Raw genomic sequence first — 19,905 nt, forward strand, 5'->3', positions numbered from 1 at the left:
TTTCCGATTGGATATGTCTTTCTTTCGATATGGAAGCCACTACCGGTCACGTGGATCTCACGTGTTACGCAGCATGCCAACAAGAAACCCGAGAAGACGAAGAGCACAAAAAGGAAAAGGCGACGGCTCGTGCGTAGGAGAAAGCTGGTCCGGATTAGCTGTACGTGACAGACAGCCACCATATTTTCCGTTCCAAGTATGACTGCCTCGTTTGGCACCACCGTCTTTGACTTGCGAACACAGGCTGCCACGTCGTCGGGAAACGTCGTTGCTGTTTGGTGTTACGGGCCCCACATCTTGCTACTGCCACTGCTGCCGTCCAAGTCGGGCGTTACGAATACGCCGAGAGAGGAACGGCGAAGATGTATATTTGTACGTATACGTACGTGGGAGTGGTCACTGCGCGCAAGGAACAATATATTCTCGGCTACAGGCAACAGTCGATTCACTGGACCAGACAACAACACGAGTCCGACATGGAAAACAACAACACTTCCCGCCATTCCCAATCCTACAAAAAGCCCGCGCCGCATCCCCCCACCTCCGACACCGGCGTGCTTCCTCCTCCACAGCCGTCATGGTGGGGGTAGTTTCTTGCGACTCATGCGAGTCATGGGATCGTAACATGTTTTGTCCTCAGCTTATGGTCTGTAGCCATTAGTATTCATATGAAAGACCGGGATGTGAAGACAAATCTAAATAAATGTGTCCCACAGACTGCCGAGGAAAGAGAAGGAGACTCACGAGAGACTGGTGAGTTGTTCGCTGCGGACTCAGAGTGGAGTCGGGGAGACAGCTAATAAATGTTTTGGACAATCCAAAAGAGCTTAGAAAGAAGCAAAAGAAAAAAGCGGCCACGGCATAAAAATAAGATGGCGTTGGACCATTCCATCCCTTCCCGGGATGTCGAAGAAGAGGAAGGAGGAGAGGGCTCTTCTCTCGCCTTCGTGTCCAACCCCAAAATGATGAGCAGCGAGCACACTATCGCTACAACGCAGTGAGTGCGCGAGAGGAGGAGGCAAAGCTGCCACCACACAATAAGCCAACTTACTTCGTCCCCACGCTTCCTTCCCCCCGTATCCTTCATTGCACTCTGCTGCTGCTGCGCTCCTCTATTGGTTCCCACCATTTCAAAGCTTCTTCGTGCCCTTCCCCACCACCACCTGAAATAATATGCTACTACTCCCCATTCCATTTTATCTTCCGTAACCCCAAAAGAGAGAGAGAGAGAGAGAGAGAGAGAGAGAGAGAGAGAGAGAGGGTGGTCGTGGTCTTTGTTGTGCTGCTGTGAATCTCTGGTTGACAATGCAGTCACCTGAAGTGAGGGTGGAGGCCGTACTCCTTTTGGTCTTCTTTGTGGTCTTCGTCCCGGCGTCGGCGATACTGCACCCAGTGGACTATTTGGTGCTGCAGTCCATCCGCAAGTCGCTGGCCGACCTCCCAGGCTCCGCCTTCTTCGCCAGCTGGGACTTCACCGCCGATCCCTGCGCCTTCGCTGGCGTGGTCTGCTCCGGCGATCGCGTCGTCGCCCTCTCCCTCGGCGACCCCCGCGCGGGTTCCCCGGGCCTCTCCGGCAGCCTCCCCCCCTCCCTCGCTCGCCTCTCCGCGCTCGAGGAGCTGTCCCTCGTCCCCGGCCTCGTTGCCGGCTCCCTCCCTGCCGCTTTTCCCCCGGGCCTCCGCTTCCTCGCCCTCGCCAGTAACCGTATCTCCGGCCCGCTTCCGCACTCCCTCGCGGCCCTCCGCGGCCTCCGGACCCTCGACCTCAGCAACAATCTCCTATCCGGCAACATCCCCACCGCCCTCCTCCGCCTACCGGAGCTCCGGACCGTCATCCTCGCCCACAACCGCCTCGCTGGCCCCGTCCCCGCCTCCGTCGCTGCCCCTCTCCTCCGCCTCGATCTCAGGAGTAACGCTCTCACCGGCTCCGTTCCGTCCCTGCCCCCTTCCCTCATCTACCTCTCCCTTGCCTCCAATCGGCTCTCCGGCCACGTCGATCGAGTTCTCCCTCGGCTCAACCGGCTCAGCTTCCTCGACCTAAGCGCGAACAGGCTCTCCGGTCCCATCCCGGGAATCCTCTTCACCTTCCCCATCTCGTGGCTGCAGGTGCAGAGAAACCAGTTCTCCGGTCCCCTCAGGCTGGGCGGCCCGCTCCCGGTGTCGGGGGCGACGGTCGACCTCAGCTACAACCGGTTCACCGGCAAAGTGCCGGCGGAACTGGCGCCAGCAGGGCGGCTGTACCTGGACTTCAACCGGTTCGAGGGGGATGTGCCGGCGGCGATCGTGGACCGGGTGGTGGCGGGGGGCATGCGGGTGCTCTACCTGCACCACAACTACCTAACGGGATTCCGGATCGGGACGGCTGCGTCGGTGCCGGCGGGCACCTCGCTGTGCCTGCAGTACAACTGCTTGGTGCCGCCGGTCGACGCGCCGTGCCCACGCAATGCCGGGCCAAGGACGGCGCGGCCACCGCAGCAGTGTGCCGGCGGCGGCAAGAAGGGCTGACGGAAGAAGACAGATATGCCGAAGAGCAGCGAATTTTTTTCTCTTTCAAACAAAATGGTAGATTTTTACCTTTCTTCACTGCAAATACAACAAAAAAAAAAAAAAAATTAAGTGTATTTTGGGGCGAGTAATTATTACACATTTTGATATTTTTTTTGGGGGCATACTACTGCATACTTTTGGAATCCTACACTCAAAAGTCTACAACAACTTCAAAGACTTACATCGTTCGATATGCGGTGTTATAGTCTCATCCCAGATGGAGTGTAAGGTTTTGATCAGTTTAAACGTTATGATTAAGGGTTTAAACAGCGGTGGACCGAGTGGATTTAAAAGCCCCGAAGAATTCCAAATGGATTTAAAATCTCAACAAATAATCTGCAGATGAGCAGCATGGCTACTCATCAATGACTGGCTTGGCACATCCAAGTGTGCACAAATTGTTAGATGCAGTCACTGTTGAGGTTAATGGTAATATAGAGAGGACATCGGTAATATAACTTTTGTTGCCTAGTGCTTAGCTATGTCTGTCCTGAAGAAGGTTACTATTAGGCTTTACCATCCTATGGTTAGGAAGGAATCAAATCATATTAGTCTCCCCTACCAAATAATTTTAATCCCTCAAAACTCCTTGGGGCATGGGGCGGAGCTACAGTCCAGGTGTCGGTCATGGGTAGGAAAGATCAACATCTAGTCCGAGGGACCTCTGACTTTTTGTCCCATCAGCAAATAGCACCAAATCTTGGGTCCACTTCAAGAGAGATAGTACATATGGGTTCACTTCAAGAGGGAAGGGAGGTACCTCGTGTGAGAAACGGGTGTGGAAAGCAAGTGCAGCATATGGGTTCTCCGTCATGGCTGTTGCTTGTCAAACAAACGCCTCTTTAAGAACAGCGCAATATCCTCAACCTTGTTAAGGTGGAAAAGAGCAAGGCAAGCCGAGAAGCACACTACTGCAGAAACTGCTACGAGGACGGCAACATGCATGGCCGTCTTCCCGGTGAGTGAGGTTCCCCGTAACCTCCCTTCCTTGGGATGGCAGTTTGGGATTTGGCCTCGTTCTGACATTAGAACGGGGGAAGCGTCGTGCTCTTCTTCTTCTTCTTCTTCTTCTTCTTCTTCTTCTTCTTGATCACCATCTTTATTTCTCCTCCCTGTATCCTGGAATACAAATATTGTGTTACTTCGTAGCAAGGTCAGCGGCTGCAGTATTTGAATAATAAAATGGAAAGTTCAATGAGTGCTCAGCTAAAAATTAGACAGTATCCTTTGTCTTAGTAAATAAAAATGACACAAGTAATGTAATATTACAAATTTAACAAACAAATGAAACAACTAGGAGAGATGGTCGAGCAAAGATGGCTGGGAAATTTAATTTACTTACTTGATTTCCATAAAGCACATTATTTTTCCTGTCAGAGTCTCGGTAGCTTTGTGAAAAATCAGAGCGACAGCTTGAGTTCTCTGAACCCAATTCCAATCTCATATGATATATTCTCCTCTGAGAAAGAATTTCCCTTGCCTGGTTCATATAATTCAGGAAAAGACACCAATCATCATCCCAAGTGTCATTTGCGTTGCATTTTAAGCTCGGCAAATTTATCCCATCTAAGTAGTGTAGTACAACTTCCAGAAGATTAAAAGACTCCATCTGTAGTAGGAATTTCGATAGTCTCATTAGCCTCCATATGTTTGTTGAACTCAGGAGCTCTTCTCTTTTCTCTAAGACAGGATTTCGAAGGACCCATGCAAAGTCCAAAAGTAGTGCTGAGATACCAGTTTGTTTCGAGACAAAAGACTTGCAGGAACGTGAAGTGGCATCAACATCTGTCGTCCTGTAAATATCATCTAAACAGCAATCGTCACAAATTTTTCTGTATATTTTCTCAAACTCTGAACATATAAGTTTGTTCCCGAAAAGGATAGGGACAAAGTTTGAAATTCCTAATTTGTTCTCCACCTACAAAAGATAAGTTTTGCAATTTAGGGAGAAGATATTTGGTAGTATCAACAACATACCGAGAGGATACGAGCATCCAACTCGAACAACATTTCAGCCATTGTATTGCAAATTAAATTTATTGTTCGTACAGAATAAATTTTTAGTAAATGTCTAATCACAGATAATACATAAAATTACAGTGTATAGTCATGTAATTATGAACAGGAAGACAAAATACTAATATCTGCTAATAGATACTGGACTATATCCACCAATATAAATTAGGTCCGTTGATGCAACAGGACTATAAGGTATAACATATGCACAAAAGCGTGAAGATATACAGAGCAACTTCAAGTTGACATTCGATAAAACAAAAAGGAACATTTTACCATGAGTGAATCAGAAAACCTTGAAAATACGAACCTCAATAAATGCAGGTCCAAATATATCAGAATCCGTCTGAGGTATATTTATCCTGAACATCTGATGTTCACAATGGCAAAGAGAATCCATGTCATTTACTTTGCATGGTGTGATCTCCTCTTGATACAACCCCAGATATTTTCCTGCAAAAGACACAAAAAACCTGCGACAAAAAGTATTAATTTCGTGTGATTTCTACACAATTAAATGAATTGAAACTTCGAAACACTCACCAGTAACTGGATACAAATCAAAGGAACTAGGCGAGTAACATTATTAAGTTTTTCATTCAAGAGATAGTGAATAACAACATCACTAATTCTAGCACGCAATCTTACAATAGAAAATGCAAACTAACAGATGTCATCGCCGGTGATGTTATTTCTAAATTTTTGAAGTAAAAAAATCATAAAAAATTGAAATTCAAGATAACTACTGTGATCAATAAGAACCATCAAACTGCTAGAGAACCTTGTTTAATGGTGTCTCAAATCCTAAGAATATTAAGCAAAAAAATCATTCTACTCCAGATCACTGCTTGTTAATAGTTCTATCAGATTGACGAGAAGTACCAATATCAAGATGTGTACAAATCATACAAAGCAAGAGCTGCTGCTCCTGAGTCCTAATATATCAATGATATCAACAACAACAAAGTTGCAATGTCCCAACTCTTTGGGTTCGGCTGCATGGATACTTTGCTGCCATTGCACTGATATCTAATAATATTAGAGAAGAAAAAACAACTGCAAAAAAAAAAATGCAAGTATCTAGAACATCAACAAGAACAATATGTTGATGCAAGTGCAAAGTCATACTTATTATGCAACAAAAAGGTCACACATATTAGTAGCCATTTACCTAAACTTGGGCTGGTTAATATTGCTGCCGCAGGCAATAAACTCCACTGGTTGGCCAGCCTCAAAAAAGGTAGGATAAACATAATGGAGCCTCGGAACTTGCACCTCCATCCTGGTGCTCATCAATGAAGTTTGATCTAAATTCATGGAGCAAAAAGTCTCAAAAATTATGAAACTCAATGCCTACTTAAATACCAATTTTGATCATTGAGCAAATATAACTGGTCTAAATCCACAAAAATAAGTGGTCTAAAATCACAAATATAAAAGAGCCAAAATCACGTTCTTTTTCATTTGCTCCCGTAGACTGCCACTTGCACACCTGTGCTGGCACCAGGTTCAAAAACTAGTTGGACTAGTACATACCAACAGATATTTATTGGTCCAACTAGCAACCAGCACCAACCGCCTTGTATAGTCAGAAATTGAATTTTGTTAGTTTTTTAATATGAAGCTGTTGACAGACAACTGTTTACTATCAAAATAGCCATCCTCTCCTCCTCCTCCCCTCTTCTCTCTTTCTTGTGGGCTCTCATTGGTCAGAAACCTGATTCCTAATAGTTAGAATTTCAAGAGAATATGTATCAAATTGGACTCTCATTGACCCTCTTAGTTCATCACTAAAACTTAAAATTACAACGAAAATCATCCAACAATAATAGGAAAATATTCAATACATCACTCTGTCACAATTAACACAAACTTATATAAGACCTAACTTGAATCTGTCCTATTTCACATGTGCCCCTCCATCATATAATCTATTGGATATCAAATGAGTGGTAAATTATTCTGTGGTGTATTTTGCTCATTGATATCAATATTCTTAATATGTTCTACAAATATACATAATCACATATCAGTATTTTTACCAATAATGAATGTGCATCATTTGTATCACTATTTTTATTGCCTTGATGCATATCTGCATAATCACGTATTTTGCTCACTAATAGCAATATTCTTACTATGCTCTAGCATGTATACGTGCTCATATGTAAGCACACATGCATGTACCTATAAACATACATATGTACAGATAAATCATATATACATATACATATATAAATATATTGATGTATGTATGTATGTATGTACACATGTACACACACACACACACACACACACACACACGTATATATATAATATTTGTGTGTGTGTGTGTGAATTTAGCTTCATACATCCATACAGACATACAAACACACAGGTGGGCAGATAACATTGCACTAAGATGGTAGTCAAAAGAGCTTAAAGAAGCCACATATCCAGTTAAACTTAGCAATGTCAAAAAGATAACATTATTTGTCCATAAAAAAAAAATTCAGCACATACCTTCCAAAATTTGAACAATAGTGTTACATAGGTAAATATGAATGTTGCCTCTTCCAATGAGCAGGCTATCGGGTGCATAAACCAAGTATCGGATACAGCTAACCGCGTTCTGTGATAACTGTGTAAAGCAAGGTCATACCATAACTCTGATTAGAGAAAGGACCATCTTTTATTCAGACTAGATAGAAAGAGGAAAACTACCAAAAATTTAAGTTAATAGTCTAAATGCAATGTTCCTTCAATTTTCATGTATTACTCAACAATGCAGATGATATCCTGAGAAACCATAGTACTCAGAAAAAAGTTGAGCATGACCTATTAACCTTGAATAATGGATTAATAGTGTTGTTCTAAGATAAATGATCCACTACCTTCTCCCACATGAACTCTGGCATTGCTATAAATATAGTCAATATAGTACACCCAGGTCGAATATAACCCTCCAACTCAACAGGCATACTTGACAACCACTTAAAGACCTGTATTCGGAACAAATAATTATTAAATTAGCCTCTGGGATCTTGAAGAGAAAATCCATAATGAACAATGAAGTGACAAGTTTTTATACATACTTGATGCCGAAGTTGTCTTGGAAACTCTGCAGGATTCCAGTCATAAAGCTTGAATGATATTCGACCTGTAGGACACTACAAACAAGTAGTCCCTCATGTGGTATATGTAATAAACATAGTTCAAATACATGAATGGAAATGAAAGCTTCTTAAAACAGAACATTGCAGTAAAGATGAACTCAATTCCAGGAATGACAAAGTTCATGAACATACCACGGATGAATAAGCACTCTTACTGTTGCAAAGAGTAGAAGAAATTGGAGACTTGGAGTTATCAGCTTTCTCTTCGTTCTGAGTTTCATCAGATGCAGCAAAGGGCAAAAAACCACTGCCATAATTAGTTTGTTGGTCATATCCATCATCTGATTCGAAAGGAACATTTCTTTCAATTAGTTTGTCGGTCACAACTTTCTCATCGGTCTGGCATGCAAGTCCATTTAACATCTCTGTACAACAAAGAAGCAGAAGTAGATAAGGTGTCTGTGCCAAATGTTGTGCAAAATCAAAGCCGATTATATGGTCACAAGATTATCTCAACCATAGGTTCGCTAAATATATAGACTCTTTTGGTATTAAAAAATTAAATAAACTTTTCCCCTCTAGATGAGCCAGTGAACTTCTTGTTGAACACCGGAATATACTGATATGAAGCTATCCCTATCACAAACTAAACTAATTTCGAATTGCATCTAGAATTTGGTTATATTGCTATCTAGATGAGCAATATGAATGGGAAGGTATTCAGATTCCACTATTCACACCTGTCCCACATTCAGTAGGTTGTAGGCCTTTTTGATGTTCTTTGTCTTGTTCAGTCATGGATATGCTATCAGCATGTCTTCTCCGCCTTCTTTTATTGTGATGCTCTAATTTTCTTCTACAGCTACGTTTACCCTCATCAAAATCGGACAACATGTGAAATCTGTAAAAGCAACAAAATTCCTTTGCACGTTATTGATCATCGAGAGGTCAGTATTCCATAGAACTCGGGTTAGAAATAGAAAGAGGAACGAAACGAACAAAGATTCGAGGAAAGCTTACTTGCCACATTGTTGGCAATACCGCTTGCTCTCACCATCGAGAACCACGGACGAAGCACAAGCACAGCGGAGACAGACCCGGTGACGCCGATGGTAACCCTTAAGCTCCCCGATATCGGCTTCGCACCTCGGCACCTGACACCGGCAGGCGGCCACCGGCGCCGCCCGTGCTTTCCTCGCTCGCTTCCTCTCGCTGCCAGCCGCACCCGTCGTCCCAGCGTCTTCTTTCTCCGCCGGACACGAGCAAGGGGTCCGTCCGGCCACAAAGTTGGAGCAGACGAACCTCGGATCTCGCTTGCGGGCCAGGGCGGAGCCCTCTCCGGCGAGCGCGCTCGGCGGGCGGACGAGGGGCAGCGTGGCGGTATGCGGCGGAAGAGGAGGCATCGGGGGGTCCGACGCACCCATCGTCCAAGGAGGGAAGAGACTGCTGTCTTCGTCGTGGTCGACGGCGAAGTCAAGAAGCCCTCCCCACTCGAAGGCGGCCGCAATGGACTCCGCGCCGGAGACCGTCTCCTGGTCTTCCATCTGCAAGAACCCTAACTCTGTAATAATAAGAAGAAGAAGAAGCCCGGCGGATTGGGAGGAGAGAGAGAGAGAGAGGGTAATTCTCGACGGTAAACGACTCACCCGCCCGTCGTTTGAGAGGATGGCGATCGGTTCCTACTCCTCCCACTACCACTATAGCATACTTAGGAGCGTCCGCGTGATGTGACATAAATAACCGCCATTTCGTAGTAGTCTTCGTTTCCATTTCTTCTGCACATGCGCGCTAGAAATCAAATTCTCGAAGCAAATATCCTTTTTAAAGATTTTTTTTTTCTATTTTCTAAAGAATATTTCTATTTATCGTAATTTCATCATTTAAGTATATATTTAAAATTTTATTTGTATATATAAAATGATATATAGATATAATGTTAAATAACCATTTTTGGGAATGCGATGAATGAGAGAAGAGAGAGAAAAAAGAGATTGCAAGTGGGGTTTTGAGTGCGTCCCGTGTGACATTTGGTGCCGGATAAAGATTTATTCTATTCCATGACGACTTGTTTGTGGCGAAGAAGAACGGACAACGACTCGACGCGATTGTGTGGCGTGAAAACCGCCTTCAGAGCCGTCCGTTCGCCGAGACCGAATCCGCCCGGAAGTCAAAAATGGTTATGTTATTATTAGATTCTTTCATTGAGAAAGTTCTTTAATGACTATATAATTTCTTTCAGAACAGCAGCAGAGTTCTTTTAATTTATGGCACACATTTATTTTGTTGTTTCTCTTTTCCAAGTCAAACCATTAAAATTAGATGTGTCATTTTCATGACGTGATCCATTATCCATGACATTAGAAATGCTCCTGCGGTCGTCATCTCTGTTTGTGTGCTTTGGAGGGGTGGATTCAAATAAATGGGAGTATCTGTCAGTTTTGTATGTGACACATTCATGAAATGCTTGTTGAGATGAAGCATGAGTTGGCCATGCCAATGGCCAATTGTTGTCATCATAGATGATTTGGAGCTCACTTGTGAGGACGCTACCATTTTGAGAGGCTATGCACCCAAATTTGACTACAAACAATTAAATGGCTATTCTATTCTTTAGTGCATAAACATCATCAGATCCTAAACCATATCTGGTTGCATCATATCGAACATAATGAGATGATGCAATGCACCACTGGCCTACAGGACAAAGCTCTCAAGAAAACAGCAAACATATCACACAAGAAAACCGAAACAAACAAACAAAAAAAGTGATGGGTACTCTTGAATAGCACCGGGAATCAAGTTTGTAAAAAGCTAGAAAGATAGTGATTTTTGCAGGCTGTAAGAACTACACATCGGTATAGTAATCAATCGCTTAGTAGCTAGATAGTACTAAGCTATTAGGATGTGATGGTCACACAAGAAGATGCCAGACAGATGGTAATAAGAGTCGGAGTTTCACTATTGCGCTTTGAATTATGGCTGCAACCTTCTCAATCAACATAAGCAGCAACTGAAACAGAAAATCCCCTGACAACAAGCGAGTGCGCAATTGTCACAAGTTTCAATTGTTCCACAATGATCAATGCTCATTCAATCATATGGATGATGTCTATGCCAATCTTTCTCATGTCGATCTCGTCCACAAGATGTGTGTGAGCTATGATATTCACTGCAATTTTCAGAAACGGTTTACATAAAGTCTCGATGAAAAAACTCTTTGGTTCCCAGAAAATTAAAAATGATAAGACTAAAAAGAATGCCAACATGCCTCGTGATGAATGATGCCGCGAGTATCTATCCTATAAGAAGAGAGGACTTTCATGATCAAATGGATGCAGGATATAGTTCAAGTGAATCTGCTAGGTATTGAATGAACTCTTACATGATTGCTGGGTAACGAAACGGATGTACATAAGTAAAAACTAAACTGCAAAATGAACTTTGATATTTGCACCTGATCCCTCGTCGTTGCCACTATGTCTTGGCTCTTTTTCTCTTTCACGCTCTAGATCCTTCTCTCGTTCCCTATCACTGTCAGAGTGCTGGACCCTACCATCATAACCAGAGTCTCTACCTCTGCTATCATGATCTCTGGTCTTTGTCCTCTCCCTATCTCTCTCACGGATCTTATCTGTGTTGGAGTCAGAATTAGAATCAATCTTAGGCATCACTTTAGTCTCCTCCTTGGAATCACCTTCAGCAGGTGCTCACCTACTGTCATCCCCAAGTTTCATTGTTTCCTTTAATTCGTCTAGTGGTGATGCTTTTGTAATTGCTGCTTTGGACAAACTAGCATCTGTAGTTAAAGCTCCGAGCTTTGGGGTACTGGAATCTTTGGTACCACCGTCAAGCAAACTTTCCTAATCAAAATAACATGCAGTAATCTGTGATCGTGGGCTGTAATTCATGTTGAGTTGACCAAATCAGGCCACAAAGTTCAAACTGTTTGGTTGCATTAATACCTTCTGAAGTTGAGTTTGCCGATCCTGGATCTTATTTCTTGAGGTGAAAGAATCATTTTCTTTATACATTGGAAGATACTGGGCCTTGGAAAGACTATAGAGATGTGCAATAACTCTACAAACTTCATCAATCCCAAAATTAGCTGCATCAAAAACTAACCGCCAGGGTGGGTTTTCAGGAAGGGGGCCTGGAACTTGCAGGCTGCAGCATATACAACACCTCATGCTACCACTTCACTCTTGAACCGAACACATAGAGTTGTACGCAAACTTGCAAATTATGGAGAAAATTGTCAGTCTAACATGAGGCTTTCTGAAAATGCAAAAGGACAAATCTCTATGAAGAGTGAAAAAAGAACATACTTTACTTGCTACATAATAATAATTATTGAAAAAAGCACTAGCCGTTTATGACTTAGTCCTCTTGCCTAACTGCCCGGCGTTTGGAAGCAGCAATAGCCCGCAAGTAGGTCCCACACGGGCTCATTATTGAATTCACAACTTAATCACTGCTGGATTTTATGTATTAAGTTCCCTATACATATATATATATATATATATATATATATATATATATATATATATATATATATATATATATATATATGAAAATTTTAACATCTTAAAACAACAAAATTAATGAGGTAGGCAAACATATATAATCATTCATGAACATATATCATGATAGAACAGCCTCACTTAGCATGACTCGACCCCATGCCTCAATCTTCCAAGAGACATCTGTTGCCTAGACACATCCAGATTGTGTTTCATACTCATGGTCAACACTGCAACTCTTTAAGTTCTGCCCACCATATTTGGGTAATATATGTGAATTAAAAGGGCAAATCCACTGCACCAGTTCTCCCACCAATGAATGTAGGTCCTATGGGGGATCAGTATAAGCAGCTTTATGCTCTATAATAAATCAGTTTATGGGCAAGAAATATATAACAACAAGGAAGAAATAATAAGCTGGAATAATGAAAAGCCAAGTATTAACAAATAATCTGAATCATTCAAAGAATCTCTAGAACATGAAAAATATATGAAGAAATAGTATAAGGATAAAATTACCATGACAATTAACCATCGGGAACAGCAATGCTCTTATAAATAAAAAATAAAACAAGAAAGCACCTATCATTTGCTAGATTCCAGGCTTCCTGCCTCAGCTGAGGAGGTACTTCTAGTGTTGCAAGCTAGTTGGATATAAACTTATGAGGATGTTCAACATGGCAAATAAAGTCCATTTCTTTCAGCAAATGTTGCTGGGTCCCAACCAAATCGTTCATCAGCTCTGTATATTTCTATTGTGAAAATAAGACAGAAAGAACAGCATATATAAGCAAAAAACGACATCAACCAGCATGGTGATGCACTAATCTGGTATAACTTCAAGAATGAGAAACCTTTAGCGATAAAATAACATCAAACAATAAAAGCAGAATAACTAAAAGATCTAACCTGTGCCAATCAAATGCATCTGCATAGAGATTACATAATTTGATAAGAGACATTACTGAACTCAAAATTCAAACCCCAAAAGAAGCAAAGAAAAGTACAGAGAAGATAATTTAACCTTGGAAAAGACATCCAATAGCTCTATTGGCAGGATTTCCCCTTCTACATTCATACCATTCTGTGGAAGACAATGATTAGGTGCTTTGCTTTTTTTGGGCATTCCTCCAACTTCGAAGCTAACCACACACATCTGCATAGAGATTACATAATTTGATAAGAGACATTACTGAACTCAAAATTCAAACCCCAAAAGAAACAAAGAAAAGTACAGAGAAGATAATTTAACCTTGGAAAAGACATCCAATAGCTCTATTGGCAGGTTTTCCCCTTCTACATTCATTCCATTCTGTGGAAGACAATCATTAGATGCTTTGCTTTTTTTGGGCATTCCTCCGACTTCGAAGCTAACCACACACAGCTTGCAGCAACCGAATTAACAAAAATCCAGTTTATCAATGAAATAAACATAGACATAAAACGATTGCTCAAGAGACCCAAAAAAAAAAAAGAGAGTAAATTTTAAGGTGAAGCTTAAGGTCCAGATGCAAACCTTCACGCTAAAGCGGGCAAAGGACTTCTTGCAGTAGAACCAATGGAGAAGGACCTGCCCTGTGGTCGTAATAGTTAAGGAACTCACAAAAGAAAAACACTTGGAGACCCACAGTTGTAAAGCTGACGTATACCGTGCCACAGATAATTCTTTGAAATCACTTCTAATTGATCAACAAGCAAGAAAATATTCACAAGTACGGGGAAAAGGACACCGTCTAAGAAGAATGCCGCTCTCTCGGATGAGGTGCCACCCGCGGCATGGTCTCCGTCTCCTCATCGATCCCATCTTTGCTCGACGGGGGATTCTTCAACCGCTCATCGGTGACTTAGAAGGTGTCGACTGCAGTATATACCATCCTACCCAAATGAACATATTCAACAACTATAACTTTTGGCGACGTTGAAAGATCAAACTGAAAAAGCTCAAGGTTCATTTACAGGAGATGATCGCTACAGAATCCAGGGTTTTCAATGAGATGCAAACCCTCACAATCCATCCAATCCGACCATAAAGTAAAAGAGAAAAGGAGCGGAAAGAGATGGTGGCGGCCGGCGGAGACGGTGGCGACACGGAGGAGGCGCCGAGGTGGGGGGCGCGAATTGGGGATTTTTTACTCCTGCTTCATCCCTCGTCGTTCGATTGGGGTTGGGTTGGATCGGACTGGGCTATATCGGATCCGGGTGTATGCCCGCGACCCGTGATATTTGCAGACGTAAACCACGGTCATGACTGGAGTCGCGGATCCATATTGCTTGCGGAGCCCATCCGATATACTCTTTTGTGGACTTCTTCGTGGATGAAGTCTCATGTGAGAGTAAAAGATTCATACTATAATTAGCTAACTTTAATATTTTGATATGTATATTTTAAAAATTATATTAACATTTTTATACTTATAAAAGTAAAATAATTAACACGTTGTTTTAACAAAATCTCTAATTTTTAACCATACGAAAAGAACCTTAATATTTTACTTTCATAATTAGAGGGATACAATGTAATTTTTAAAAATATAAGGATTATAATATTAAATATAACTAATTATAAATATATTTATAATTAGTCACGGATTGAAATAGATATATATATTATCCTTCTTTGCATAGAGAGATATTAAACTTTAAATGTGTGATACTAAATATAACTAATTATAAGGATAATTTATAATTAGCCTCCACATATTATCTTTTTGTATAGAGATCATGTGTTCATGTTAGAAACTAAATTAATATATCTTTTATTGCTATTATAGACATTGGATCACGTGTTCATATAGGTCGAATCGATTGTGTTGAAATGTTAGAATGTTTACTATCGTTTAATTTATATATTATCAATATGAAGGTACTAAGATATTTATGTATTAACATAAGATAAACGTCACATATTCGATTCTCGTCAACACCTAACCAAATTATTTGATGTTCTACCCCACATCTTCTTTTTTTTCAAATTAAGAATTTAAACTCGTTTTTTTTTTTTTTTTGGTGTGGTGATGTATTTTTTTTTGTCTTTTTAGATAGGGTTTGATATATCTAAGCGGTACTTAAAATAATAAAAAAAATCAAAAGGCAAACTAATCATCATGTCATTGTGAACTTTTTTGTCAATGTTATTTCCTGTATAGCACAAATATAATAAGATACGGAGCACTCTTCTATTGTTTATCAACACATTGCACCCTTTTCCTGCCGACAAATTGAGACCCAACAGAGGTGCAATAGGTGAAATTGAGAAATGTATATAAATTAGTGAATCCACATTGGATTTGGATTTAAACACCTACATAGTTTGTTGGATTTATACTAATAAATGAAGATTTTAAATTAGATTATTAATAAATATTAAAAGCTTAACCTTATAAATAAATAATTTATATTAAACTCTAAGATGATAAAGTCATCATTTGTTATTATCGACGTAAGCACGAAGGTTCGTAAGGAATTATCCACTTTGGATGAGCTCGAGTGGTTTTATCCTTTTTTATGATTCACTTTGGAAGAGTAAAATCGTACAAACTTATCTCACCTATAGCAAACAATTCCTTACGATCCCTCGTGCTAGCATCAACGAGGAAATGTTAATAATAGCTAGATCAATTGATGTCGACTTACACAAAGATCAAAATCAAGTAAAATTCGCAACGTAATCTCTTTAACATTTAAATCAGTAAGAACTGTGAGCCTTTTATAATTGATCCAATTAAAAATAATATTTTATAGTTTGAATAAAATATTTCGTGAACACTTTCCTTGTCACATTCCCTTTCGAATAAATCAAATTAGAATTAATATGTACAATAAAAGGCAGGTGTGTTGGGTGTGTCTATAAAAGATAAATAAATTGAATAAAATATTATTATTAAGCCGAGGGTTAAACCTAATTATGTCATCCACTATGTGGATTAAATAGTCAAACCCTCAGTCGCTAGGGTAGATCTGACCTACTCTCTAGCACACTTGACTGTGTGATTTGAGTTAGATATATATATATATATATATATATATATATATATATAGGATTAGATATAATATAAAAGACTAAATTACCACATTTAATCCATTCCATTTGATAGTGTGACTTCATCTCACATCTCTCTATCTTTAATCCTTTCTGTGTCTTCCTCTCTATCATCTATTCACTTGGAATGAAAGCTTCAGTTACCCATCCCATTTATTTCAGTCATCAAAGCTATCTGTCTCTGCAACAAAGCAACAAAGAAGAAGATAATGAACTTTATGGAATCGAAGCAAGAAAAGAGGAGGCGTTGATTCTTCGACAAAGTATAATATTTCTTCTTCCTTCGTCTTCTTCCTCGCATCTTCGTTGGGTCGACAGCACAAAGAGATCACGGGTAGCCATGGGCGAGGCAGGCTTCCCAGAACAGCCTATCGCTCTCCGCGTCCGCCATCGCCGCCTCGGTGCCGGTCACGCCCGAGGCCGACCCATTCGCTCCCTTTTGGTCGCAGCCGACGACGACATCCGCCACCACCTCGTCCTGGGACGCATACTCCGCCAGCCACCCACTCCACGACATGCACCTCTCGTCGGCTTCTCGCCCGGCAGCACCACCTTCGTCGTCGCCACCGCCGCAGCCGCTGGAGGACTCCGCGTCGTCGCTGTCGTACGCCGCCGCGATCCCGATCGCCATGGCGTCGTCGACCTCCGAGTCACCGCTCACCTCACACGTCTCATCATTCGGAGGACGCCAATCCATGCACTCTACCGGCAGACGATCTCCGGTGGGCGTTCTCTCTCTCCAAACATATATATCTATATATGGTTGAAGAACTCACTACATTCTTATATCATATGCTGATTTGCCGCACAACGACATCAACGTGTCCAAAAAATTCATATATATATATATATATATATATATATATATATATAATATTTAAGTGATGCACTTTTTCTTAGGAAAAAGACATTACGTTTTCCTAACATTTATTCTCTGTTATATATATATATATATATATATATAGGATTTTTTTAGGGGCTTTTATGGAAAAAGGGAAGTGAGAAGTTGGGGGGCGCATACTGTGGGTAACGTGGCAAACGCGGCGGGAGGGGCACGTGTCGGTCGGCAAGGAACTGACTACGTCAAAGTAGAACGAGGGTGAGAGTGGAGGGACCGGCGATGCCCCGTTCTTCCGGTCGCTGTCACGCCCATGTTTTTATCTACTTCGACGTTAGAACATGGATCGTCGTTGACCAATGGACTTTGACCAGAGAGACGAGCGCTGGGATTTCTAGAAAGAAGACTATCATTCAGTATTCAAATTAGTTAATTAATTATTTGATATTCTGTTTTTTCCTAAAATTAATTTGATATCTATAATTTTAAAGACAAATTTTGGAATTTTTTTTGGATTTTTCTCGATAAACACTCTTATTTTCAAAAATTAAAACACTGATTTTTTTTATAACATCAGTATTATCTTCTTTTTTTTTTCCTATGGATCGATCCGTAGGATAAATCGATGTAGTTATAATATTTTTTATAATAAAATTATAACATTTTCAAATACTATAAATCTATAATGCAGTACAAATTTTATTTTTAATGATATAAAAATATATTAGAATATTTTTAAGTGTTATTGTAAATATTATAAATAGATTGATTCATTCTATCGATCGATCCATAAGAAAAAAATATATATTATTTGAAGAAAAAAAAAAGGATTATATAACGATGAGGTTTTAATAAACACTTTTTACTTTTTATTTTTCATGGCGTAAAGACCGGATTACAAAGTATGACTTTGGAGGCTAATCGATAGACAAGTTGTTGACTTTGATGGATCGAAAACAAGTAGTGTGTGCTCTCATTTGAATTGATTTGCTGACGTCTTCTCCTCGAAAGATTCAACTCACGCATACATCACATCCTCTCGTTTGTCTCTGATAGAATTGATTGCTCGCATGCATACGGTGAATGCATCAACGCGTTTGACTGCGGAAACAGCGTGAAGGGAATGGAGTCGGGAAACTACGCCCATTTGCACCACCGTACAAGAAGGAGGACGCAGCATACACGCCAACATTTGCACTACCGACGAAGGATGTCAATCTGGTCAACATACGCATAGTCAACTCATGCTACTTCCACCAACTCGATCTTCTTTTCACATGAACTCTCGATTTGATGTTACTGATCATGCACCCTTCACATGAGAATTAAATATTTTGACTAGTCAACTCCCTCGTGACGAATCCTTCACATCATAAACTCCACCTACAGGATCAGTGTCAAGTGTGTGTCCGTCCGTATCGGTTGGTGGAATTCTTGAACTTTAACTTATATTTCTCGGCTTGAATGGGCACTGTAAATGGAATTCTAATATATCAATATATTTCTTGAATTAATTTAGAAGTTTAAGCATTCATATGGATTATATATTCACATCCTTAATAATGCTTTGTGGAGGCAAGAGGTTCGTTTTGGTCGCATTATAGAAACGAGTCCATAAATATAGAGGCAGCATATCTGGTTCATCTTCTATCTACCTACTTATATAAGTAACATTTCGATTAGTTTTATCGGAAGTTGTCAAGATTAAAAATTAACTTATAAAAATTTAATAAATATATTATTATCAATCTTAATTTAAACATCATGACTAATAGTTTTTATCAAACAAAACTGATGGGTTAGATAGTTCGATTATAAAATAATGATATCATAATCAACCTAATATTTATATATGATGAAAGGGTTTGAATATGAATGGACTCGTCACGATACGAAGCTATCATTGAGCTACGTTTTATATGTTGGGCATTGACAAGGGCATCAAATTCTTGAGTGAAAAAATTTGTAATATCTAGTTTATATCAAACGAAAGGTTAGATAGTTTGATTATAAAATAATAATATCATAATCAATCTAATATTTATATATGATGAAAGGGTTTGAATATGAATGGACTCGTCACAATATGAAGTTATCATTGAGCTACGCTTTATATGTTGGGCATTGATGAGGGCATCAAATCCTTGAGTGAAAAAAATTGTAATATCTCAAGTAGTCTCACGTCGAAAAGATAAAACTAAAAATTAATATAAATCAAACAGAGTTGATAAGCTACTTAACTTATTGCTCCGAGTCCACATAGTTAATTTTACCAAATGGTTTTAATTTTGATTCGGACAAGTCGTTCTAGAAAAAGACAAAAAAAGAAAAATTCTAATTTTGTTATTGTTTTAAATTATTAATAATTATAAATTAAAAGTAAAAAAAAAAGGGGGGACCGACGATTTGAGTGGGAAGTCGAACCTTCGAAACCGAAACGGGTGAGCTCTACGTGGAAGAATACTGACTGTAAAGTTGCTTTGGGAGCCACTGCAGAGAGAAGGCTTTCGGTGGAAAACTTGTACTGAAGTCTTGCAGCTCTGCAGAAAAGAAAGAAGATTGAGAGAGAAACTTGAGCTTGTGATGCATGAGCTCAGCTTAGATCGCCCCGACGGGGGGGGGGGGGGGAGTGGGGGGGAAGGGAAGAACACACAAGAAGTTTAGCCCATCATAGCAAGATGAGATTACAGTAAGGTGACCGTTCTAAGGGTATCCGGAAGCCAAACAAGTCTCCCAGAATAGCCTGTTATCTTCTACAGGATCCACCACACCTTCTTCCTCCTCCCCTCCCTTCGTAGTCACCACAGCTTCATCGCCCTCACCAACTTCTTCTTCTTCTTTATCGTCGTCGAT

The 19,905-nt window shown here is 40.5% G+C and overlaps 2 protein-coding genes and 1 pseudogene across 3 annotated transcripts; 1 reads left to right on the forward strand and 2 right to left on the reverse strand.

Moving 5' to 3' along the window:
- Positions 1 to 846: 846 nt before the first annotated feature.
- LOC135674697 (leucine-rich repeat receptor-like kinase protein THICK TASSEL DWARF1) lies at positions 847 to 3,050 on the forward strand. The gene has a single exon (XM_065184788.1). The coding sequence runs from the start codon at positions 1,306 to 1,308 to the stop codon at positions 2,500 to 2,502; it is 1,197 nt and encodes a 398-aa protein (XP_065040860.1). The 5' UTR covers positions 847 to 1,305; the 3' UTR covers positions 2,503 to 3,050.
- A 143-nt stretch (positions 3,051 to 3,193) lies between these two features.
- LOC135674696 (squamosa promoter-binding-like protein 9) lies at positions 3,194 to 9,431 on the reverse strand. 2 transcript variants are annotated; one of them, XM_065184786.1, is made up of 11 exons: positions 9,302 to 9,431; positions 8,676 to 9,199; positions 8,396 to 8,556; positions 7,848 to 8,080; positions 7,635 to 7,709; positions 7,434 to 7,541; positions 7,063 to 7,180; positions 5,732 to 5,867; positions 4,871 to 5,033; positions 3,887 to 4,462; positions 3,194 to 3,663 (listed from the first exon to the last, which is right to left on the reverse strand). In XM_065184786.1, the coding sequence occupies exons 2-11, from the start codon at positions 9,197 to 9,199 to the stop codon at positions 3,355 to 3,357; spliced, it is 2,403 nt and encodes an 800-aa protein (XP_065040858.1). In that variant the 5' UTR covers positions 9,302 to 9,431; the 3' UTR covers positions 3,194 to 3,354. The 2 variants fall into 2 exon arrangements, with proteins under 2 accessions (XP_065040858.1, XP_065040859.1); XM_065184787.1 differs by lacking the exon at positions 3,194 to 3,663 and having other exon boundaries at positions 4,179 to 4,337.
- Positions 9,432 to 10,628: 1,197 nt separating this feature from the next.
- On the reverse strand, positions 10,629 to 14,314 carry LOC135674698 (cyclin-L1-1-like; annotated as a pseudogene).
- Between the last annotated feature and the right edge of the window lie 5,591 nt (positions 14,315 to 19,905).

This window comes from Musa acuminata, chromosome BXJ1-5, assembly GCF_036884655.1.
Source record: "Musa acuminata AAA Group cultivar baxijiao chromosome BXJ1-5, Cavendish_Baxijiao_AAA, whole genome shotgun sequence".
NCBI lineage: Eukaryota > Viridiplantae > Streptophyta > Magnoliopsida > Zingiberales > Musaceae > Musa > Musa acuminata.

Excerpts from the sequence above, each read along its gene's own strand:
- LOC135674697 (XM_065184788.1), top strand. The coding sequence starts at position 1,306 with ATGCAGTCACCTGAAGTGAGGGTGGAGGCCGTACTCCTTTTGGTCTTC.
- LOC135674696 (XM_065184786.1), bottom strand. The coding sequence starts at position 9,199 with ATGGAAGACCAGGAGACGGTCTCCGGCGCGGAGTCCATTGCGGCCGCC. Across the intron at positions 8,081-8,395 it reads ACCTACTGAATGTGGGACAG|AGATGTTAAATGGACTTGCA; the intron begins GTGTGAATAGTG and ends TTTGTTGTACAG. Across the intron at positions 5,034-5,731 it reads ATTAACCAGCCCAAGTTTAG|GTTTTTTGTGTCTTTTGCAG; the intron begins GTAAATGGCTAC and ends TTTTTGTCGCAG.